The following is a 17,703-nucleotide window of genomic DNA, read 5'->3' as shown; positions in this document are numbered from 1 at the left end:
TTCTCCCACAGACCAGTCCCAGCTCAGTCCCCCCGGCTCCACACACAGGGCCTCGGTCCCCGTCCACAGGGAAAACACCCTGCTTGGACTGTCTGCAAAATGCAAGTTCTGGACAAATGTCTGAAAGCATGTTTCTGAATGATTTCTTTTTTATTTTTTAACCTTACAATATTGTATTGGTTTTGCCATATATCAACATGAATCTATCTGAATGATTTCTGTGTATAAAAGGCAGAGCATTCAAGCTGCTTCCTGAGTTAGAAGGTGAGGTTTGGGACCAGAGGTTCTGTAGAAGCCGGCCTGCCCAGTAGGAGGGGGACAAGCGCAGCTCTGCCATCTCCAGCCTCCCCGCGTCCGTCCCCTACCTCCCCGCGTCTAACTCCAGCGTCACCGCATCCGGAGATCCACTCCCAGCCTCTGGAGCGCTGGACACACACAGACGCTCCCACGCACACGCACAGGTACACACACCCCCGTGAGGGCTGCCTGGGGAGGGACGGCCGCATCCTCCTCCAGGGACGGGGGTGCTGCAGGCCCACCTGCTCGGAGGCAGCACAGCGCTGGGCCTGCCCGCTGGTCCCCAGGGCTGCGTGGGAGCAAGCACATGTGGGTGTCTCGCAGAAACCAGCTGAAACATGATACCATGATAGAGCCTCATGTAAAGGACTTCTTTTTTTTTTTTTTATTGATTTCATTGAAAACAGAACAAGAAATGGTCTGAGCCAAAAGACTGCTCTTAGAACTGTCAAAAACATTTTAACAGAAAAAATAAACATGACTGCATTATGAATGTTTTAGAAGAGTTGCACAAAAAAACCCACTGTTACTGCACTAATTACAGTATTTAAAAAAGTATATGCCAAAAAAAAGTATGTGGCCTGGCAGGCCATCACACAAAAGGTGATGGCAATTTTATTCACACTACAAGACTAACATTTTAAAAAAAGTTTTTCCTGCATTTTATTCTAAAATCACTTTGTTCTCTTTATACAGTTGATAGTTTATTTTCACATGGTGAGTAGAAACCACACCAGAATCAGCACCGTTGTCTGTGTTTTTGTGTTTATTTTTTGTTTGTCCTAATGTCCAATAATGGTAGAAAATAAATCAGTTTATTCATCATCATAGCATGTGGCTTAGAAATCAACAGGAGGTGCGGTGCTCTGGGGCCATGGCCGTCCTGCGCCCCAAACCGCATCCTCGGAAAGAAGCACGTGAGAGGTCTGGTGTATAGGACTAGATATAGGATTTCTTTAAAAAGCAAACCCACGTTTTCTCCAAAGTCAGCAGTGGCTCGGCCCTGACCTCGCAGGGGCGGTGGGCACAGGGTCTGTGCCGCCCAGAGCCAGCACCGGCCATGCGGGCCGCAGCGGGCCACACGGAGAGTCCGGGCCGACAGGACACAGCCCCCAGCCCGGCGGTGAGCCGGGAGCGACGGCGCGCGAGGGGAGACGAGAAACGTGGAGCAGAAAGACCTCCGTCGGGAACTCATGGCGAGGCCGGCAAGGAGGCCAGGTGTCCCCGCGCAGCCGGGCCCCGCCCCCACGGCCCCGGGCAGGCCAGCCAGTCTCCTGCACGCCTCTGCGTCCTCCCCAAACCACAGCGAACGGCGTCCACTCGGGCGCCGGGCGGCGCTCTCATAGCGGGTCGGCGGGCGAGGAGCTGGTGTCGGGCAGCCCGTCCTCCTGGGCGCTGGCCTGCCGCTGGGCCAGCGCGGCCCCGGAGTGCCGGCACTTGGGGGAGCCGCAGCGGCAGCTGAACAGCTTGCCCTTGATGTCCCAGAAGCGCTGCCCATAGTCGAAGCTGCGGAGAGAGAGCCGGGGTCTGGGCCTGCGCCCCTGGGGCCACCCCCCACCCGCCCCCGCCCGGGCACCTACCCCAGCTGCTCCCCGGCCTCAATCAGGCGGGTGCTGAAGAAGGCGATCCGTGGAAAGCGCAGGTCCTGGTGGGACATGAACACACGCACGGGCACAAGATTGGGCTCGCAGTGGTGGTTGATGAAGCGGCTGACGTTGCCGTAGAAACGTGCGTCGATGCAGTACAGCTCTCCGTCCTGGGGGACAGACGCGACGCGCTGAGCATCAGGGGCAGGCGCGGGTGCCACCCCTGCCCCCGCACGCAGCCCCGGGGCTCCCACTCGGTGAAAACGAGCGCAGACCTGGGATTCACGTGGACAGCGCCGCAGACACCCAGAGAGGGGTCGGGGTCCATGGGGACCACAAGGCAGCACAGCCCCTCAGGGACCCAGTGACGGAGGGGGAGGACCACCACCCGGGAGGCGGGGCCAAGGGGCACTGGGCAGAGGGACAGACAGACAGGGAGACAGAGGGGGAGAGGGACGTGGGGACAGGGGAGAGGGTGGCGGGACGGGGAGAGAGGGACGAAGGGAGAGAGGAACGAGGGGGGAGAGGGACGGGGGAGTGGTAGGGAGAGGGACACAGGGGAGTGGGGGGAGAAGGCGGGGGGCTGCCAGGTCCCTCCTAAGGGGACTTAGCCAACAGCAGCCTTCAGAGCGGTGGTGACCCTGTGGGCACAGACAGTGGCCAGGACCCAGGCCTGACATGACCCTGAGAAGAGGTCTGGCCTCACCACTGAGCCCTGAGAAAGCCGCGTTTCCCCTGTAAAGACCCAGAAGACAAGAGCGACGCTGCACCGGGAATGGCCACATGGCAAGGGCCCCCGGCCCGAGCCCCTGGAGAGGGGCAGGGGCCCCGAGCACCGCCGTGTCTGCGGGCCCTGACCTCCCACGGGGGTGCGGGCCGCAACTGGGACAATTCTCCCCCCTTTCCTGTGGCTTTGTCCACAGAGGCAACAGACAGGAATCCTTGCGGGAAGGAAGCTCCCTGAGCTAAACCAGAGGCTCAGGGGCCACAGAAGGGGTCCTCACCCTAGGTGTGGGAGGAAGCAGCGAGGGCTCTGCGGACACGGAATCCACACCAGGACACAAGGCGGCCAGGTCCGCCTGAGCCTGCAGGACCAGGGCGGTCCTCAGGGACGCAGGACTCCTTGGGGACAAGCGGGGGTTCCTCTGCCCACCGGTCCCCAGTTCCAGCCCCGACACCCCCCACGCTTCCCACAAGGTGCGTCCTGGGCGCTTGACCGCCCGTCCTGAAGGCCAGACTGCACATTGGGTCCTATAAATTCCCTCCACAAGAACCACCGTGGCCCTCCTGCAACAAACATTGCTCAGGTCTTTAAAACACGCCTTTCCAGATGAACGTGTTGCTCTGCTCTTTCAAAGCGTCTCTGATCAAAAACCACCCACACCTGGTCCTGCAGCACAAACATGGTGGGGAGGGAGCCTGTGCCCACTTGAACCCCCTGCATATCACAGCTCTGAGGTGCTGGGTGGGGGCACCCAGGGAGCCAGGTGATGTGGGCAGAGGACAGGTGGGTGGACGCTTGGAAGGTTCCAGAACAGCAAGGAGACGGGCAGATCCGCAGCAGGAGGACCAGCATTGTGACCCAGGAAACACCCGGATAGCAAGGCCAGAAAGTGCCCTGCTGCCTTGGACAATGGGGGAGTGGGGTGGCGGTGGGTGTCCAGCGGGTGCAGGCATTCTGTACACCAGAGCTCCAGAATGCAGGCACCCAGCGGGCGCGGGCACTCTGAACGCCAGTGCTCGGGGACGCAGGTGCCCAGCGGGGCGGGCACTCTGAACGCCAGTGCTCGGGGTCTCAGGCCTAAGCTGGAGTGGCAGGGGTTGTGGGTGCATCTGTGCCCTGTCACATGCCCAGAATGAATGTGTCATAGGACCAAACACCCGGGCCCACACGGGCTTGGCGGGACAAGGAAGAGACCCCCGGGCGTGAGCACGGAGGGCCTGCAGGGCAGCCGGTCTCTCTGAGGGGCGCTCTGCCAGGGGCCACTGGGGCACCCAGAACGGCCCTCCTCCCATCTCCCGACAGTGACCACACCCCCGCCTGCCATGGGCTGTGGCAATCAGACCAGCAGCCTGGTCGGCACAGGCGGAGGCGGAGACAGAAGCAGCAGCAGAGAGAGCCCCAGGGGGTCGAGCTCCTGGCTGTGCCGTGGGCGGGGTGGCCAGGATGGGCTCACCGCAGGGGCGGCTGAGCCAGACTCAGAGGGGGCAGCTGCAGCTCGGTCCCCACAATGCAACCACGCGCTCCCAGAGGAGGGAGCCTACACCCTGATACCCTTCAGGCAGGTTTGGAACCCGAACTAAAACTAATCAGGATCAGGCGGCGACAGGCAAGCAGGATGAAGACCAGGAGGAACCGCTGACGCCAGACAGACCACAGGGACCCCAGACACAGCCACCACAGGGACCCCAGACAGCAGACGGACCACAGGCAGGTGGGGGCGGTGCCCGGAAGTCACGCTGGGGCACGCGTGAGCCACTGCAGGCGACCACCGCAGCTAAGACGCACCGAGGAAGCGGTGTGAGAGCACAGCCCAGCTGGATGGCCCACAAAGTGCAAGCACCCTCTGTATTACTCCAGCAAGTACGGGACAGGCTGCAGCAGCAGGATTCCAACAGATGCAGAAAAGCACTGAATACAACCTCTAGCCAATCACATGACTCCTGGTGAACCTGCAGCAGAGCCCTGAGCACCCACAGCCCATGGGAGCCTGGGGTCTAGAAGCTTCCTTTATCCACGGCGGGAACAGTGGCCCAGCCGGGAGGGGACTGTCTGCTGATGAGGAGACCGTGTCCATTCAGCAGGGCGCTCAGAAGACACGGCCACGCTGGGCGGGCATGGGAGCAAGTGCCTGGCTTCACCCCGACCCACAGAGGGGGGCTCAGAGGCTCAGGCTGCCGAGAAGGACCAAGCACTTGAGGGGCCCCTCTGGCAGCACCTGTGTGCTCCAGCAGGTTCCCAGGTCAGCCTCGATGAACCAAGGAGCAACTCAGGAGCCAGGGCAAGGCAGAGGGCAGCTGCGCCAGATCAGAAACCCCTGGAAACCAGGGCCCAGAGCCGAAAAGCTGGAGTCCAGCGACCCCACCAGCCCCTGGAGGGAGCCAGGACAGGGAGGACCACCCTCCGGTCACGCGTGTGACCCTCGGTGCACACGGAGGCTCGTCCCGCGCACGGGGCCTCCCCCCTTGCTGAGAGGCGGGCTCAGGCTACAGAGCTGCATCCCAGCCCCACGCTCAGTAGGCTTGCAGGACAGGCAAAGGGCCTCTGGGCCCGGTGACCCCACTGCATATGCCTGAGCCCAGCAGAAGCACCAGCACCAGCCAGGGCAGCCGAGCCTCCGTACCTGCCCGACCCTGCCTGTGGGCACCGCCACACCCACTGGCACCACGCCCTACCCCTAGGGCTGCATTACCTTGTTGTCAAGATCAAAGAGATAAGAGTCTTCTTCCCGCACATCAGCTTCCGAGTCAGAGATAAGCTCCCCAACGTACCTGTGGGTCAGGGCAGGGCGGTGAGAACACAGCACCGGAGGACCTGAAGGAGCCCCACGCGAGGATGACCCGATGTGGCTCAACAAGGACTGAGCCTGGGCCTCAGGATATGACACAGAAACCCTGTGACCAGGGGTCCAAAGTGATCATGCCCGGGAATCATGAGACCCTGACAGACCTTCTGAAACGAGCTGCAAGCTGGGGAGGAAGTGCAGGCCTAAGAGCAGACGGGGCAGGGGCTGCCCGCTGCGTGTGCCACATGGCCAGCCCGGCAGCCCCGCCTGGAGAGTCTGGGCCACAAGGGCAGTCGACTCTCCTGGTGCCCCTCCCCGATCTGCCCCACCCCCGAGACCGCGGGGGCAAGGCCCGGGAGATGCCCCCCACCCGCCCCGTGACCATGGGGGCAGGGCCAGAGAGATGCCCCCCACCCACCCCAAGACCGCAGGGGCAGGGCCCTGGAGATGCCCCCCCACCCATTCCATGACCATGGGGGCAGGGCCAGAGAGATGCCCCCCACCCACCCCATGACCGCGGGGACAGGGCCCGGGAGATGCCCCCCCACCCGCCCCGTGACCATGGGGGCAGGGCCCTGGAGATGCCCCCCCACCCGCCCCGTGACCATGGGGGCAGGGCCAGAGAGATGCCCCCCACCCACCCCAAGACTGCGGGGGCAGGGCCCTGGAGATGCCCCCCCACCCACGCCATGACCACGGGGACAGGGCCCTGGAGATGCCCCCCCACCCGCCCCGTGACCATGGGGGCAGGGCCAGAGAGATGCCCCCCACCCACCCCAAGACCGCGGGGGCAGGGCCCTGGAGATGCCCCCCCACCCACGCCATGACCACGGGGACAGGGCCCGGGAGAGCAGCACTCACTTACTCGCAAACAAAGGTGCCCAGTGGGATGTCCTGCAGGGACCGAACGCCCCAGCCCATGTTCTGTGTCCGATAGAGCTGCAGCCTCGCCCTGGAAAACACAGGTACGTCCCAGCTCACTCCGCTCACAAGTGACACGCGAGGTTCGGGAGTAAAGGACAGAGAACACCACCTTCGTGTCTGGAGATGCTTCAGCGCCGGGTGAGGGAGCAACAGAGGCTCTGAGTGACCCCAGGCCCCGCCGCACCGCCCTTCACGCCCTCAGGACGCAGGGGACCTCAGCCCCGTTCGCTCGCCCTATGACCCCAGCACCCACCACGGGACCAGGCTGGCTGAGCCTCAGCTGTTGACAAGGACCAGGCGGGTGAGCAGCCTGCTGGCCCCGACTGGAACGCAGCTAGGTGCGGGCGGCGTGCCAACGGCAAGGCTGAGCTGACCTCTGAGGGTGGGGGGGGACCCTCCCGGCCCTGAGAGTCAGGGCATCCGCCTGCCGTCTGTGTTCCAGGGCCCTCGAGGGAGACGGATATGTCTGTCCCCTCCCCAAGGACTTGCAGCCACACACAAGGACACAGAAGTGTGGGCTGCTCACACGGTGCAGCCAAGTTACTTACTGTTAACAGGCCCCAAAACACTGAGGCCATTAACACTCAGCTAAACTTATACAGAACAGAAATCTGCCCTTATGATCTTAGACTTTTCAACTCTCGAGCATTTCACAGAAAAAAGCTCCTTGACCACAGCCCCACAGCCCCACAGTCTGGCTCTGGGTGGTCAGCAGACCAAACACACACATATCTAAGGGACAGCAGGTGTTACACCAGACACCACCTCCACGACACCCAGGGTGCAGCGCAGGGACCCAGTGTCCACACAGGCTCACACCCGTGAGCTTGGACAGGCGGCTCACAGGAGGCCTGGCTCTCGCCTTCAGGCTGTGTGACCTGAACCCACATCTCAGCAGGTGGGCAACACGGCTTCTGCTCTTTACATCAACGTGTAACACAGGCCGCGGCTCCAAGGAACACGCACACACACACACTCTCTCACACACGGGTTCTGCTGTTTACATCAACCCGAAACACAGGCCAAGGCTCCAAGGAACATGCATGCACACACACACGCGCGCACACACACACACACACACACACACACACACACACACACACACGGCTTCTGCTCTTTACAACAACCTGTAACACAGGCCGAGGCGCCAAGGAACACGCACGCACACACTAAACACACGTTCTCCCATCTGTGGACACACGGGACACCCCTGCGCCCTTGGCCGCTGCAGGGGGCTCACCTGAGGCCATTCTGCACCACGCGGTTGCGGCACGTCCTCCAGCAGGAGCAGGCGTGGTTGCACTCGAACAGCAGGGGCGGCTCTGCCATGTTGAACTCTGGCAGCAGCCGGCCGTCCTGGGCAGACACGAGAAGCAGCTGCCACCCACAGCAAGGCCCCCGCAGATGAGCGCACCCCCAGAACGCTGGCTTCCGCCCGGGAGGACAGGGAAGGCCCGAGGAAGCCTCTGGCCAGGAGTCCACGTGGCTGGTTCTCCTGGTCCCTGCCTGGCCCCCCTGCCCACCATCCCGGCACCCTCTCAGCCTCCCGAGGCCCCTGCAGCCTGCCCTGTGGCCTCCCGCCAGGACCGCCAGCCCACACCTCCTGCCCCTCTGCAAACCCCCATTCTGGAGGGACCCAGCACGCCGTGAGCCGCTGGGCTATACCAGGCAGAGTCTGGGGCCCTGGCAACTTCAGAGACCATTCTGAGCCATGTTCCCTAATGACGACCCTATGCCAGCAGCCTCCACGTGGGGCCTGTGTGGCCTCCCCACCCAGGACACCCCACTCCTGCCCCCAAACCAAAATCGGGGGGTTCCTGCCTCAGCAGCGCCCTCCCAGCCCCGCAGCTGCCTCCAGCCAGGCTGGGGACTCCGCCCTGGCCCCAGTCGCGCCCCGCCCCCTCCCCCGCCCCGCCAGGACACAGGCTCCACCCTGCCCCCGGCCCTGGCTTCCGGTAGGCGCCCTCTGAAGCCCCGTCCCCAGCCTGCGGGCTCACCTTGTCGTACCAGCAGCGCATGCTGAGCTGGCCACACATGCAGTTGCTGGAGGAGCAGTCGTCGATGCACACGCAGTACTGCGGGGAGGGTGTGTCAGACGGCGCCCCATCCCGCAGCCCCACGCTGTTACCAGCCCCGGGGACCGTCCTCAGGACCCAGGGCCTGCAGCCTCCCCCGAGGGAGGTGGAGAGGACACCAGGGCCCCCGCATGGGGCTTGCGGGAGAGGGGGAGGGCTGGGGGCCTGGGCACACGGCCCCAGGAGCGCAGAGAAGCGGGGCCGATGCTGGGGGGAGTGGGCAGAGCCGAGCCAGCAGAGCCAAGGGCAGCCCGAGCCTGGGCCCGAGCCTCCTGCCACCCAGCAACCCCTCCCGCCACCCAGCAACTGCCCGGACCAGGGCCCCCCGCTGACCTGCAGGTGGGTGATATTCCTATCGATGTTCATGGGGGACGTCACACAGTTCTGAGACACGTACTTGTAGTTGCTGGGACACGGCTCGCTGTCCACACCATTGACGCAGGGGATGGGGATCCGCTCGTAGCCCCGAGCAATGTCCCTGCCGCAGGGGGCGCACGTCAGCTCCGGGCAAGCCCAGCTCCCTCCCGCGCCTGTGCCGCCTGCCCGGGCTGGTCCCAGCTGCTTCTCGCTCCTCACCTGCTCACCGTCTTCTCCACCGGGGTGGGCCTGTCAGGGGCCGCGTCCCGCAGCGCCTGGCTCACCTGCAGGGCGCTCCACACCTGCGAGTTGAGGCTGGCGCACTGCAGGGGGGTCTCCCCCTCCTTGTTCTTCAGGGTGACATCCGAGTCCCGGGACAGGAAGAGGCTGCATGGGGAGCAAGTGCACAGGACACTCAGCCCTTCTGTCCGAGACTCAAGGACGAGACGCACGCAGCACGCCCGCCCGTGAAAACAGGACCCGCCGTGCACTTCAAGATGGCACAGCCCGCAGACGGACGCCTCCAGCCACCATGCAGACGCAGCCGCCTCCCCACGAGCACGGCCCTTCTCAGGACGAGCATGGAAACCAGGGACAGCTTTCAACCTTGCTCAGCTCTTCCATTACAGGGCCCTCGGGATGAAAGGATAGCGATGCCCCCTGGCCACAAGCTCGGTCAGCATGCGGCAGGCGACGCCGTGGCCTGACCCACGGAGGCGCCGACATGGCACCAGAGCTCGGCGCCCCAGGGACCACATCCGAGAGGGCGCAGGCCCCGCGGCAGAGGCACCCCTCATCCCAGGCCCCCGTGCAGGGAGGACAGGGCCACACGGCCCTGAGCTTCCGCCTGGAGCAGAGCAAAGGCTCTGGCAAGTGGGGCTCCCAGTGGCCCGTCTGCCCTCGCGAGGGTGCCACTCCCGTGGCCCCGAGCTGGGAGCTGCCAGGACGGCGGATTTTCACCGCAATCCTCCCGAGCTACACTGACCGCAGGCCTGACGGGAGAGGCCCGTCCGCCGCAGGAAGTCCCCAGCGCCCCGGAGCCACTCACACGACACAGGCGTAGCGGTCCTCCCGGGCCGCGATGTGCAGGGGCGAGTCCCCGTGGATGTTCACCGCGTGCAGGTCGCACCTGGCGGCCAGCAGGATCTCCGCGATGTCCACACAGCCCGAGAAGGCCGCCCAGTGCAGGCAGATGTTTTCCTCCTGGGCGGGGGACACGGGGGTGAGCCCCAGGGCCCTGCGGCCACCCAACAAAGGCTTCCTGCCATTCTGTCTTGTTTTTATTAAAATGTACGTCATTATAGTGCAGAGTAGGTTAAAAACAGAAAACATCCTCCTGAATTGGGCTACACCCTACACGACACACCATCTAGGGCCAATTTACCTGCTTTTTAAAATTACGTTCCTTTTGAAACACAGTTATGACTGTAGGATAGAGTGATGCTTGTATAAGATTTGAAAAAGGCAAATCTGATTAATTAAAACTTTATTTCACAAAAGACTAAAAACTCTAAATGAGGCAAAGAAAAATTTTGAAGTACCTGTGCCATATGTAAAATACATGATTTATCACATATAGATTATATATGTGATATAATCTACCACATTAAGTCTGTTAGAGGACTACAATTTAAAAAAAACACAAACGTGAAAAGGAAAGGTAAATAAAAAACAACATCAGGTAACAACGAGGAGCAAACCTAAATATCAAGACAATGTCTAAATGAGAACCACAGAACACCCAACCTGCCGCACATGGGCCCCAGGCACAGAGAGCCGGCCCAGAGAGCCCGGAGCAGTCTCCCAGAGCAGGCACCCCCGCCCCCGGCTCGCCCCCGGCTCCGCCTCCCTTGCAGACTGGCCCAGCGATGCTCCCGCTGCCCTTTCTGGCCGCTGGCCTCAGGGCTGTGGCCTCCGCTCTCTGCTGTGTGGGCAGAGGGCGCAGCACGTCCCGGAGGCCGGACCCTGCGCCACCCAGCGCCCCATCCCCACACCTCGTACGTCCTAGGCCTCCGGCTCAGCCGCCTCGAGAAAGACGGCAGTGGAGCAGGAGCTGAGGAGCCCGGGCCTGCCCGCCTCGTTGAGTCCACAGAGAAAGCGAAGGGCCGACCCACTGCCGGTCCCAGGTTCCTCTCCCTGCGTCGCTCTCAGAAGCCCCAGCCCCAGGTTCCACCCGACGCACACCTGTGGGCTCCTCAGTGAATTGGCGCCCCCAGGGGCCTATATAGCACCCACGACCTTATCAGCAGAACTGAGCCTGCCCCAGCCCCGAGGCCTGTGGTTAGAGAAGGTGCCTGGGCCCTGCTACCTCACGACAGGCCCACACGTCTGGCGGGTGTTTAGTGAAGGAGGGGCAAGAGGGGCCACAACAGGTTTACCCCCACCCACACCTCGGTGGAAATGCAGGCCGGAACAGTTTTCAGGAGCTGGACATCAGGCAGTGAAGGGCTGCACCCAGAGCGGGCAGCGAAGTGGCCACTGGCTCACCGTCCGTCTCAGCTCCAGATCAGGTGGCCCCAGGCCAAGGCAGCCGGGGTGAGGGCCAGCCGTGGGCTGAGAGGCCTCTGGAGGGCTGCACACTCCAAGCCTGGGCCTCCAGAAGGACATACCGGTGCACAAGGCTCAGTGCTGGCCCCACAGGGTAGGGATGACCAGCCTCAGCTGAGACCTGCACAGACCACCTGACAAACTTAGAAAGCAAGACCCCACGTGAGCGGTTCCCAGCAGGGTGAGCTCATAGCGTCCTGCGTCCGGTCTCAGCTTACCAGACGTGCAAAGGCTCAGGAAACCAGAACGAGCAGCAAAGCCAACTACCCAAAGCCAGAAATGGCACACAGGATAGACCAGCAAGCTCAGAGAAGCTGGAACAACTGCGTTCAGGAGACATGCCTCAGAAAGTACCGAGAAGGCCCTGCAGAAGGTTCCAAGCTGCGGCCACAGTGCATGAGGGGAGAGCACGCTGAGCAGACAGTGGAAGAGGCCAGTGAGCTCGACACACCCCAAGACCAGCGAGGCACACGTCCAGGGTGAAAAATAACCACAGCAAATGAGAAGCGCTTCAGTGAGCGCTGCGACAGATTGTCAAACACATGGAACCAGACCCTCCCCAAGGTGGGTGGGGCAGAGGCAGCTCTGGAAGAAGTGAGCGGGAAGCTTCCAGGTTGGTAAAACCCCCTATTACGGACCCAGGGGGCTCCATGAACCCTGAATGCACACTTGCATGCACACACCACCAGGCACCTTGTAGTAAGATCACCAAATCCCGGTAACAAAGAGACAACCTTAGAAAACTCGAGAATAGAGAGGCACGTGACACACGGAGAAACCAAGAACAGCTGCCAGCAAGGTCTCCCGCTGGAGACAAGTGGAGCCAGGACTCAGGGCGGCGCCGAGACCAGCTGCCATTCACAACTCTTCACCCAGAACACCTTTCAAAAGCGAGGGAAAGGACTCTGCAGGCATTAAGAAGCTGAGACTTCACCACCGCCACCCAGCACGGCGAGAAATGCTGACGGACCTCAGACACGCAGAAGGAAATGGCAGTGGACACACGGGCCTGAGGGAGAGGGGACTCCGGGAGCTGGACACCAGGCTCATCGTCACAGCCTTTCCCAGAGGCCACCGCTGTTTAAACAAAATTTAGTAAAATACACGAGAGGAACAGCAGGAAGCTGGGGAGGGAGAAACGGAAAGGCTCCTGGGAGGTTCTCCTCACAGGCCCTGAAGCGACGTTCGTCAGGAGGGCGCGGCCCAGCGCATGGACAGGGCCCAGGCCCAGGGGGCCCAGAGTGGCCACCGGGCAGAGCCCATTGAGGAGGAAAGGCCACTTCCTACGCACACTGCAGGCAACGGTGAGAGGCCCGCAAGCCAAGAAGAGAGCCCAACCCCACCTCCTACCCTGCACGAGCGTTAACACCCAACCTACAGAGTGTCTGGGTGGGGCAGGGATTTCACATGTGATAAAGGACCCACCCGCCAACGCAGGCGACATAAGAGACGTAGGTTCCATCCCCGGCAAGGAAGATTCCCCCGGAGAAGGAAATGGCAATCCACTCCAATATCTTTGCCTGGGAAATCACACGGACAGAGGAGCCTGGTGGGCTATGGTCCACAGGGTCACAGAGAGTCAACACAACTGAAGCAACTCAGCACACACAGAGAAAATGACTGATAACTGAACTGAAAGGGACAGAACATACTATCTAACAAAGGACTTCCACCTAGAACATATAGAAACTCTCCAAACTTGAGAGTAAGACAAACAATCCAGTAAAAAATGATCAAAAGACCTGAAATGAAGAGAAAGACCCAGCATGTTGAGGACAGCGTGGAGCAGTCAGAGCCGCCCACCAGGAAACACTCCCCCTGCAGGGCTGGCAGCGTCAGAGAGAGGCCGCAGCCCCACCAGGAGCCCGGCCGCAGCCCATACGCAGGACGGACGAGCAGGCGGCTCCACACAGCCAGAGAGGCAGCCAGGCCGGCACCTGGGCGGGACTGCAAGGAGCAAGGCTGAGAGGCCCGGTCGGGAACAGAAGACAGAAGCCTGGCTGTGTCCGGTTTGGGGGCTGGTTATGTATCCCGGACAGAGGAGCCTGGAAGGCTGCAGGCCATGGGGTCGCAAAGAGTCGGACATGACTGAGCGACTTCACTTTCACTTTCACGTCTGGTTAAGAAGCGCTAGTTATGTCTGCTAAAGATGGCTGATTCTCAGGTATCTGGTATGTCTGGTTAAGAAGCACTGGTTATGTCTTTGTGTATTGTCTGTGTGGGTATTTCCAGTTAAAGGCGTATCTCTGGCCCTGGGGCCCAGCTCTGTGGAGCTGGCAGACGCCCCCAGCCAGCACTGCCCTTGGTGGGGGTTACTGCTCCCAGTCTCTGTGGGGAGGGTCTTCTTGCAAAGCAGCCACCGCTCCCATCCTGTCTTCACATGGTCCACTCGGGGCTCTGAGCAGAGAAGTGGGTGAGCCTTCCTGCCTTAGTCCATCATCAAAGCCATGAGCTTGTAGCCAGCTTCCTACTTACGGCTCTGGTAACTGCAAAGGTGGACACAGCTCCACGAGTACAGCCCGTCCGTGTCCCGGGAACTCTGTCCCTTGCCTGGGAGGCAGCACACAGGTCCATGCCAGGGCAGCCCCCCGGCTCTGCCAGCCTCCCCACCCACTGCTCCCGGGACCCCCGAAGCCTTCCGGAGATGAGACTCCCCTTCAACTTCATCACAAGTGCCCGGTGCTGCCCGCAAGCAAACTGCCCCACCAACACACAGCCCAAGGCTGTTTCCGGAGAGCCCGGTGCCTCAGCACCTCGGCCCAGGGGTGGCATGCCTTGGCCCGCCATCCCCACCACACACACAGGAGTCAGTGTCTCTACACCTCTGGAAACACGGCTCCACCCAGGGCGGGTCTCAGGGCCTGTGCCACTCGGCTCACACCCAACTCCAGGCCGACACAGGAGGCCGCGCTGGGTCACCGCACGCTGGTGACTGGATGGGAAGAGGTCAGGGCAGGCGCTACAACGCGGCCTCCACGACCAAAGTGGCTGCAGCCACCCTGCATCCACCCCTCCTCCAGGGCCTCCGCCGGGGAGACTCACGTTGTCCCGGATGTTGATGTCAGACCCCTTGGAGAGCAACAGCTTCACGAGGTCCACGTGCTTGTACTCAGTGGCCCAGATCATGGGCGTCCAGCCACCATCGTCCTGGTTTCAAAGAAAAAGGAAAGCCTGTCACAGCCCTGGAGGCGTGAGCAGACACAGCCCCCACTCAGGGCCTGAGAAGTGGCCCCGGGGAGGGGGCAGGAGTGGGGGCCCCGACCCAAGGCCCCGTCCTGCTAAAGGAAACCGAGGTTCACAGCACTGCCCGGGGACCCTGGTGAGCGCAGGCAGGCCACACACCTGCCCACCCGGTGGTCCCAGGACAGACCACGCATGAGGCATGAACTACAGACACCAGATCTGAGACTGAGGAGGCCGTGAGGAACGCAGCAGGGAGAAGCCCACCCAGCTGACCCTGCCCACCAGCGAGGCCACGGTCCTGCCCAGCCCGCTGCCCCTCTACCCTGCCCCCACCCCACTCGGCGGTCCTGGGGGTTTACTTAAACCAGGAGCTGCTCTGAGCCAACAAGGACCACGTGGCCAATTCCTCCTCTGGCGGCCAGAGGCTGAGTCCCTGCCAACACAACTTGCTGCCTGCTCCAGTCACCACGTCTTCCCGTGGACGCGCTCGGCCTCCACGACTGAAGTGAGACAGTGCCCACAGGCCTGCTGCGGGACTGGGGGCACGGCAGGGCAGCGCAGCCCAGCCTGCCGGCGGGAAGACGCCCCTGAGAGCTGGGAGGACCCTTCCCTGCACCCTCGCCCTCTCCCCGAGCCCCTCACAGGTCAGGAGACATACACGGGACCTGCTCTGTGCTGGGCACTGCAGGACACCCCAAGGTCCTGACAGCAGCTGGACAGACAGACAGACGCAAAGCAAACACACGGGAAGAGACAGAACGTCCGACAACAGCCAGCACTGGGAGGGAAGGCGAGAAGCCACAGGGCAGCTCGGCCCATGGAGGCTGGGACCCCGCTAGAGCGGCACTGCCTGAAGATGGGCCTCTAGGCGGCCAGCGAGCAGGCCAGGAGGCGGACGGGGCTGGGGAGAAGAGGCCAGGTCTCCAGGCCCTGCAGAAGTGGCCCCAGAGGACAGGTGGGGCCAGGACCACCCCGAGGACTCGTCTCGGGCCCCGGGGCCAGGCCCGTGAGGCGGCATCCCGAGCGGACGGGGCGCGTACCTGACAGTTGACGTCCATCTGTCCGTTTGAGAGCAAGTACTGAACCACGTCGTAGTGGCCTTTCTTGGCAGCCAGGTGCAAACAGGTCGAGCCCTCTGCGTCCTGTAACACGAGAGCCGCTGAGGTCCCGGGAGCCCCAGGGCGCTGAGTTCGCCCTGCCTGACGCCCCACGGCGACTGAGCTCAGAGCACATCAGCCGGCGCAGCTGCTGGCTGGCCTTTGTCTCCACCTCCCAAGAACCTAAATCTACCTCAGCCATGAGCCACCGCCCACCCCCCCACCCCACCCCACTTTACAGAGAACAAGTTGAGGCAGACCGGGGAGAGCACCGGCCTGATCTACGCTTGCAGGTGGGAGCCACCCGAGGCTTTCACACACACGGCCGCCCTCCACCTGCAGGAGGCCCTCCACTCTGTGCAGCCCTCCCATCTCCCTGCATCTTCTGTTCTGCCAGGAGCCGGCATATTGCATATTGAGTGCATATTGCATATTGAGTGCAGCACTTTGCACAGCATCATCTTTCAGGATCTGGAATAGCTCAACTGGAATTCTATCACTGCCGGGAGCAGGAGCTCCGCCCATGGCAAAGGTCATGAGGAAGGAGGCTCAGCATACGCAAAGGCGGGATCGAGCCTCAGGAGTCCCCCTGGAAATTCTCGAGCATCTACCCCCAAAACCAGAGTCTGCCTACTTTCTGCTTTGTGCTTTCACCTACACCTCTGACTTTACGGGGGGCTGTCCCCCACTATCTCTCTCTGAAAAAAGAATTAGCTTACAGCTCCAGTTAATAATTCCTGGGTGTGACAGTGTTTAACCTACAAACTCCTTTGGAAATCCTCTAGCCTGCCTGAATAGGTTTTTCTGGCCACATGTGATTGTTCAGAGCCTCCCAACTGTGAGAGGCAGGAGATGTTCTAAACTGTCTAAACACATATTCTTTTGAGTAGTTAAAAGATTGATTAGAAATTGTATTGGGGAAGGGTTTTTCACTTATTGAGCCAATGTTTGCTGCTAAGTCTCCATACTCCTTACCTACTGTGTCCTTGGCAGTGTATTGATTGATATAATGGGAGTATAGAAATGTAAAATGCAGCTTTGTCCAATGCTTTTTTGGAGGCTGATGCCTGACTTTGGAATAATCACCTTTAGAGAAAAATAAGTTTCTTAAAATGTTAACAGGCCTCCGGGCCAGAAGATGATGTAATTCACCTGAACTTTTGCATATGATAAGTTTGAAAGCCTGGCTTCGATTAGGACCAGGAACTGCTGTCCTTGCATGACTCCACCCCTTCCCCCATTATCCTCTATGCACAACTTAAGGTATAAAAACTACTTTGGAAAATAAAGTGCGGGCCTTGTTCACTGAAACTTGGTCCCCCCATGTCGCTCTCTCTCTCAACTTCTGGCTGAGTCTCCATCTGGAGCGCGGAACCCGCCATGCTTGCTAATTATGCCTGGGCTTCTAAGATCCGACCAGGGAGGCCTCAGTGTCTCCTCTCCTTCGGGAGAACGGAAGGACGCCTGCGGCCTACGTAAGTGGTGCAAACTTCTTGTCTTGAAGTTTTATTGGTCTCCCGCGTAAACCAAGCTACTCAGCCTCTTTTCTCCACTGAATTTTCCTACTGAGCTATCCTCATTCTATTACTCTTTATATCCTTAATTAACGTTTAATTAAGCAGTTGTTTCCTGACCCTCCCCTACGCCGTCTCTCCTTCGAATACCCTGGATCAGCTGGGGCTGGACCCCGGCACTGTTCCACAGAAACGTGGAAATCTCTTTTTCATTTTTTGCTATGGACCATTTTTAAAAGTCCTTATTGAATTCACTGCAACACTGCCTCTGTGTTACCGTCTCGTGGTTATGAGGTATGTGGGATCTCAGCTCCCTGACCAGGGGCTGGACCTGCACCCCTGCACCAGTAGGTCGAATCTTAACCACCGCACCTCCAGGGAAGGCCTGGAGATCCTGAATTCTAACGCTCTCAGCAGTGTCAGTCTCTTCTGTACTTTTTTGTGTCCTGCTGAAGAAACCGCTCCCGACACTGGAAGCAAAGGCAACATCCCCTCTTGGTCTCTGAGTGCTCTGCGCCCTCGCCTGCCGCGCCTGACTCCCGTTCACCACGCGCCTGATGCGCCCTCACCCCGCTCGCTCCCGCCTGGTGCGTGTGGGCACGTCCTCTGCGTTAGCG

At 60.9% G+C, this 17,703-nt stretch overlaps 1 protein-coding gene across 10 annotated transcripts in view; it reads right to left on the bottom strand.

Annotated features, from left to right (window-relative positions):
- Window positions 1-659: 659 nt before the first annotated feature.
- Window positions 660-17,703, bottom strand: part of EHMT1 (euchromatic histone lysine methyltransferase 1) — a 111,989-nt gene continuing 94,945 nt past the window's right edge. For 9 of the 10 annotated variants that reach the window (XM_055541710.1, XM_055541717.1, XM_055541716.1 and 6 more), the window contains 11 exons: window positions 15,516-15,617; window positions 14,335-14,439; window positions 9,794-9,948; window positions 8,965-9,132; window positions 8,722-8,866; window positions 8,311-8,388; window positions 7,554-7,669; window positions 6,255-6,341; window positions 5,297-5,375; window positions 1,878-2,053; window positions 660-1,803 (listed from right to left, as the gene is read on the bottom strand). In XM_055541710.1, the coding sequence (XP_055397685.1) occupies window positions 1,638-1,803; window positions 1,878-2,053; window positions 5,297-5,375; window positions 6,255-6,341; window positions 7,554-7,669; window positions 8,311-8,388; window positions 8,722-8,866; window positions 8,965-9,132; window positions 9,794-9,948; window positions 14,335-14,439; window positions 15,516-15,617 (1,377 nt within the window). In that variant the 3' untranslated portion in view covers window positions 660-1,637. Of the gene's footprint in view, window positions 1,804-1,877; window positions 2,054-5,296; window positions 5,376-6,254; window positions 6,342-7,553; window positions 7,670-8,310; window positions 8,389-8,721; window positions 8,867-8,964; window positions 9,133-9,793; window positions 9,949-14,334; window positions 14,440-15,515; window positions 15,618-17,703 lie in introns of those variants that run through there. The other variant, XM_055541719.1, reaches the window with a different exon arrangement.

This window comes from Bubalus kerabau, chromosome 11 (genome assembly GCF_029407905.1).
Source record: "Bubalus kerabau isolate K-KA32 ecotype Philippines breed swamp buffalo chromosome 11, PCC_UOA_SB_1v2, whole genome shotgun sequence".
Classification (NCBI taxonomy): domain Eukaryota; kingdom Metazoa; phylum Chordata; class Mammalia; order Artiodactyla; family Bovidae; genus Bubalus; species Bubalus kerabau.
This window is presented reverse-complemented; position numbering and strand designations above follow the sequence as displayed.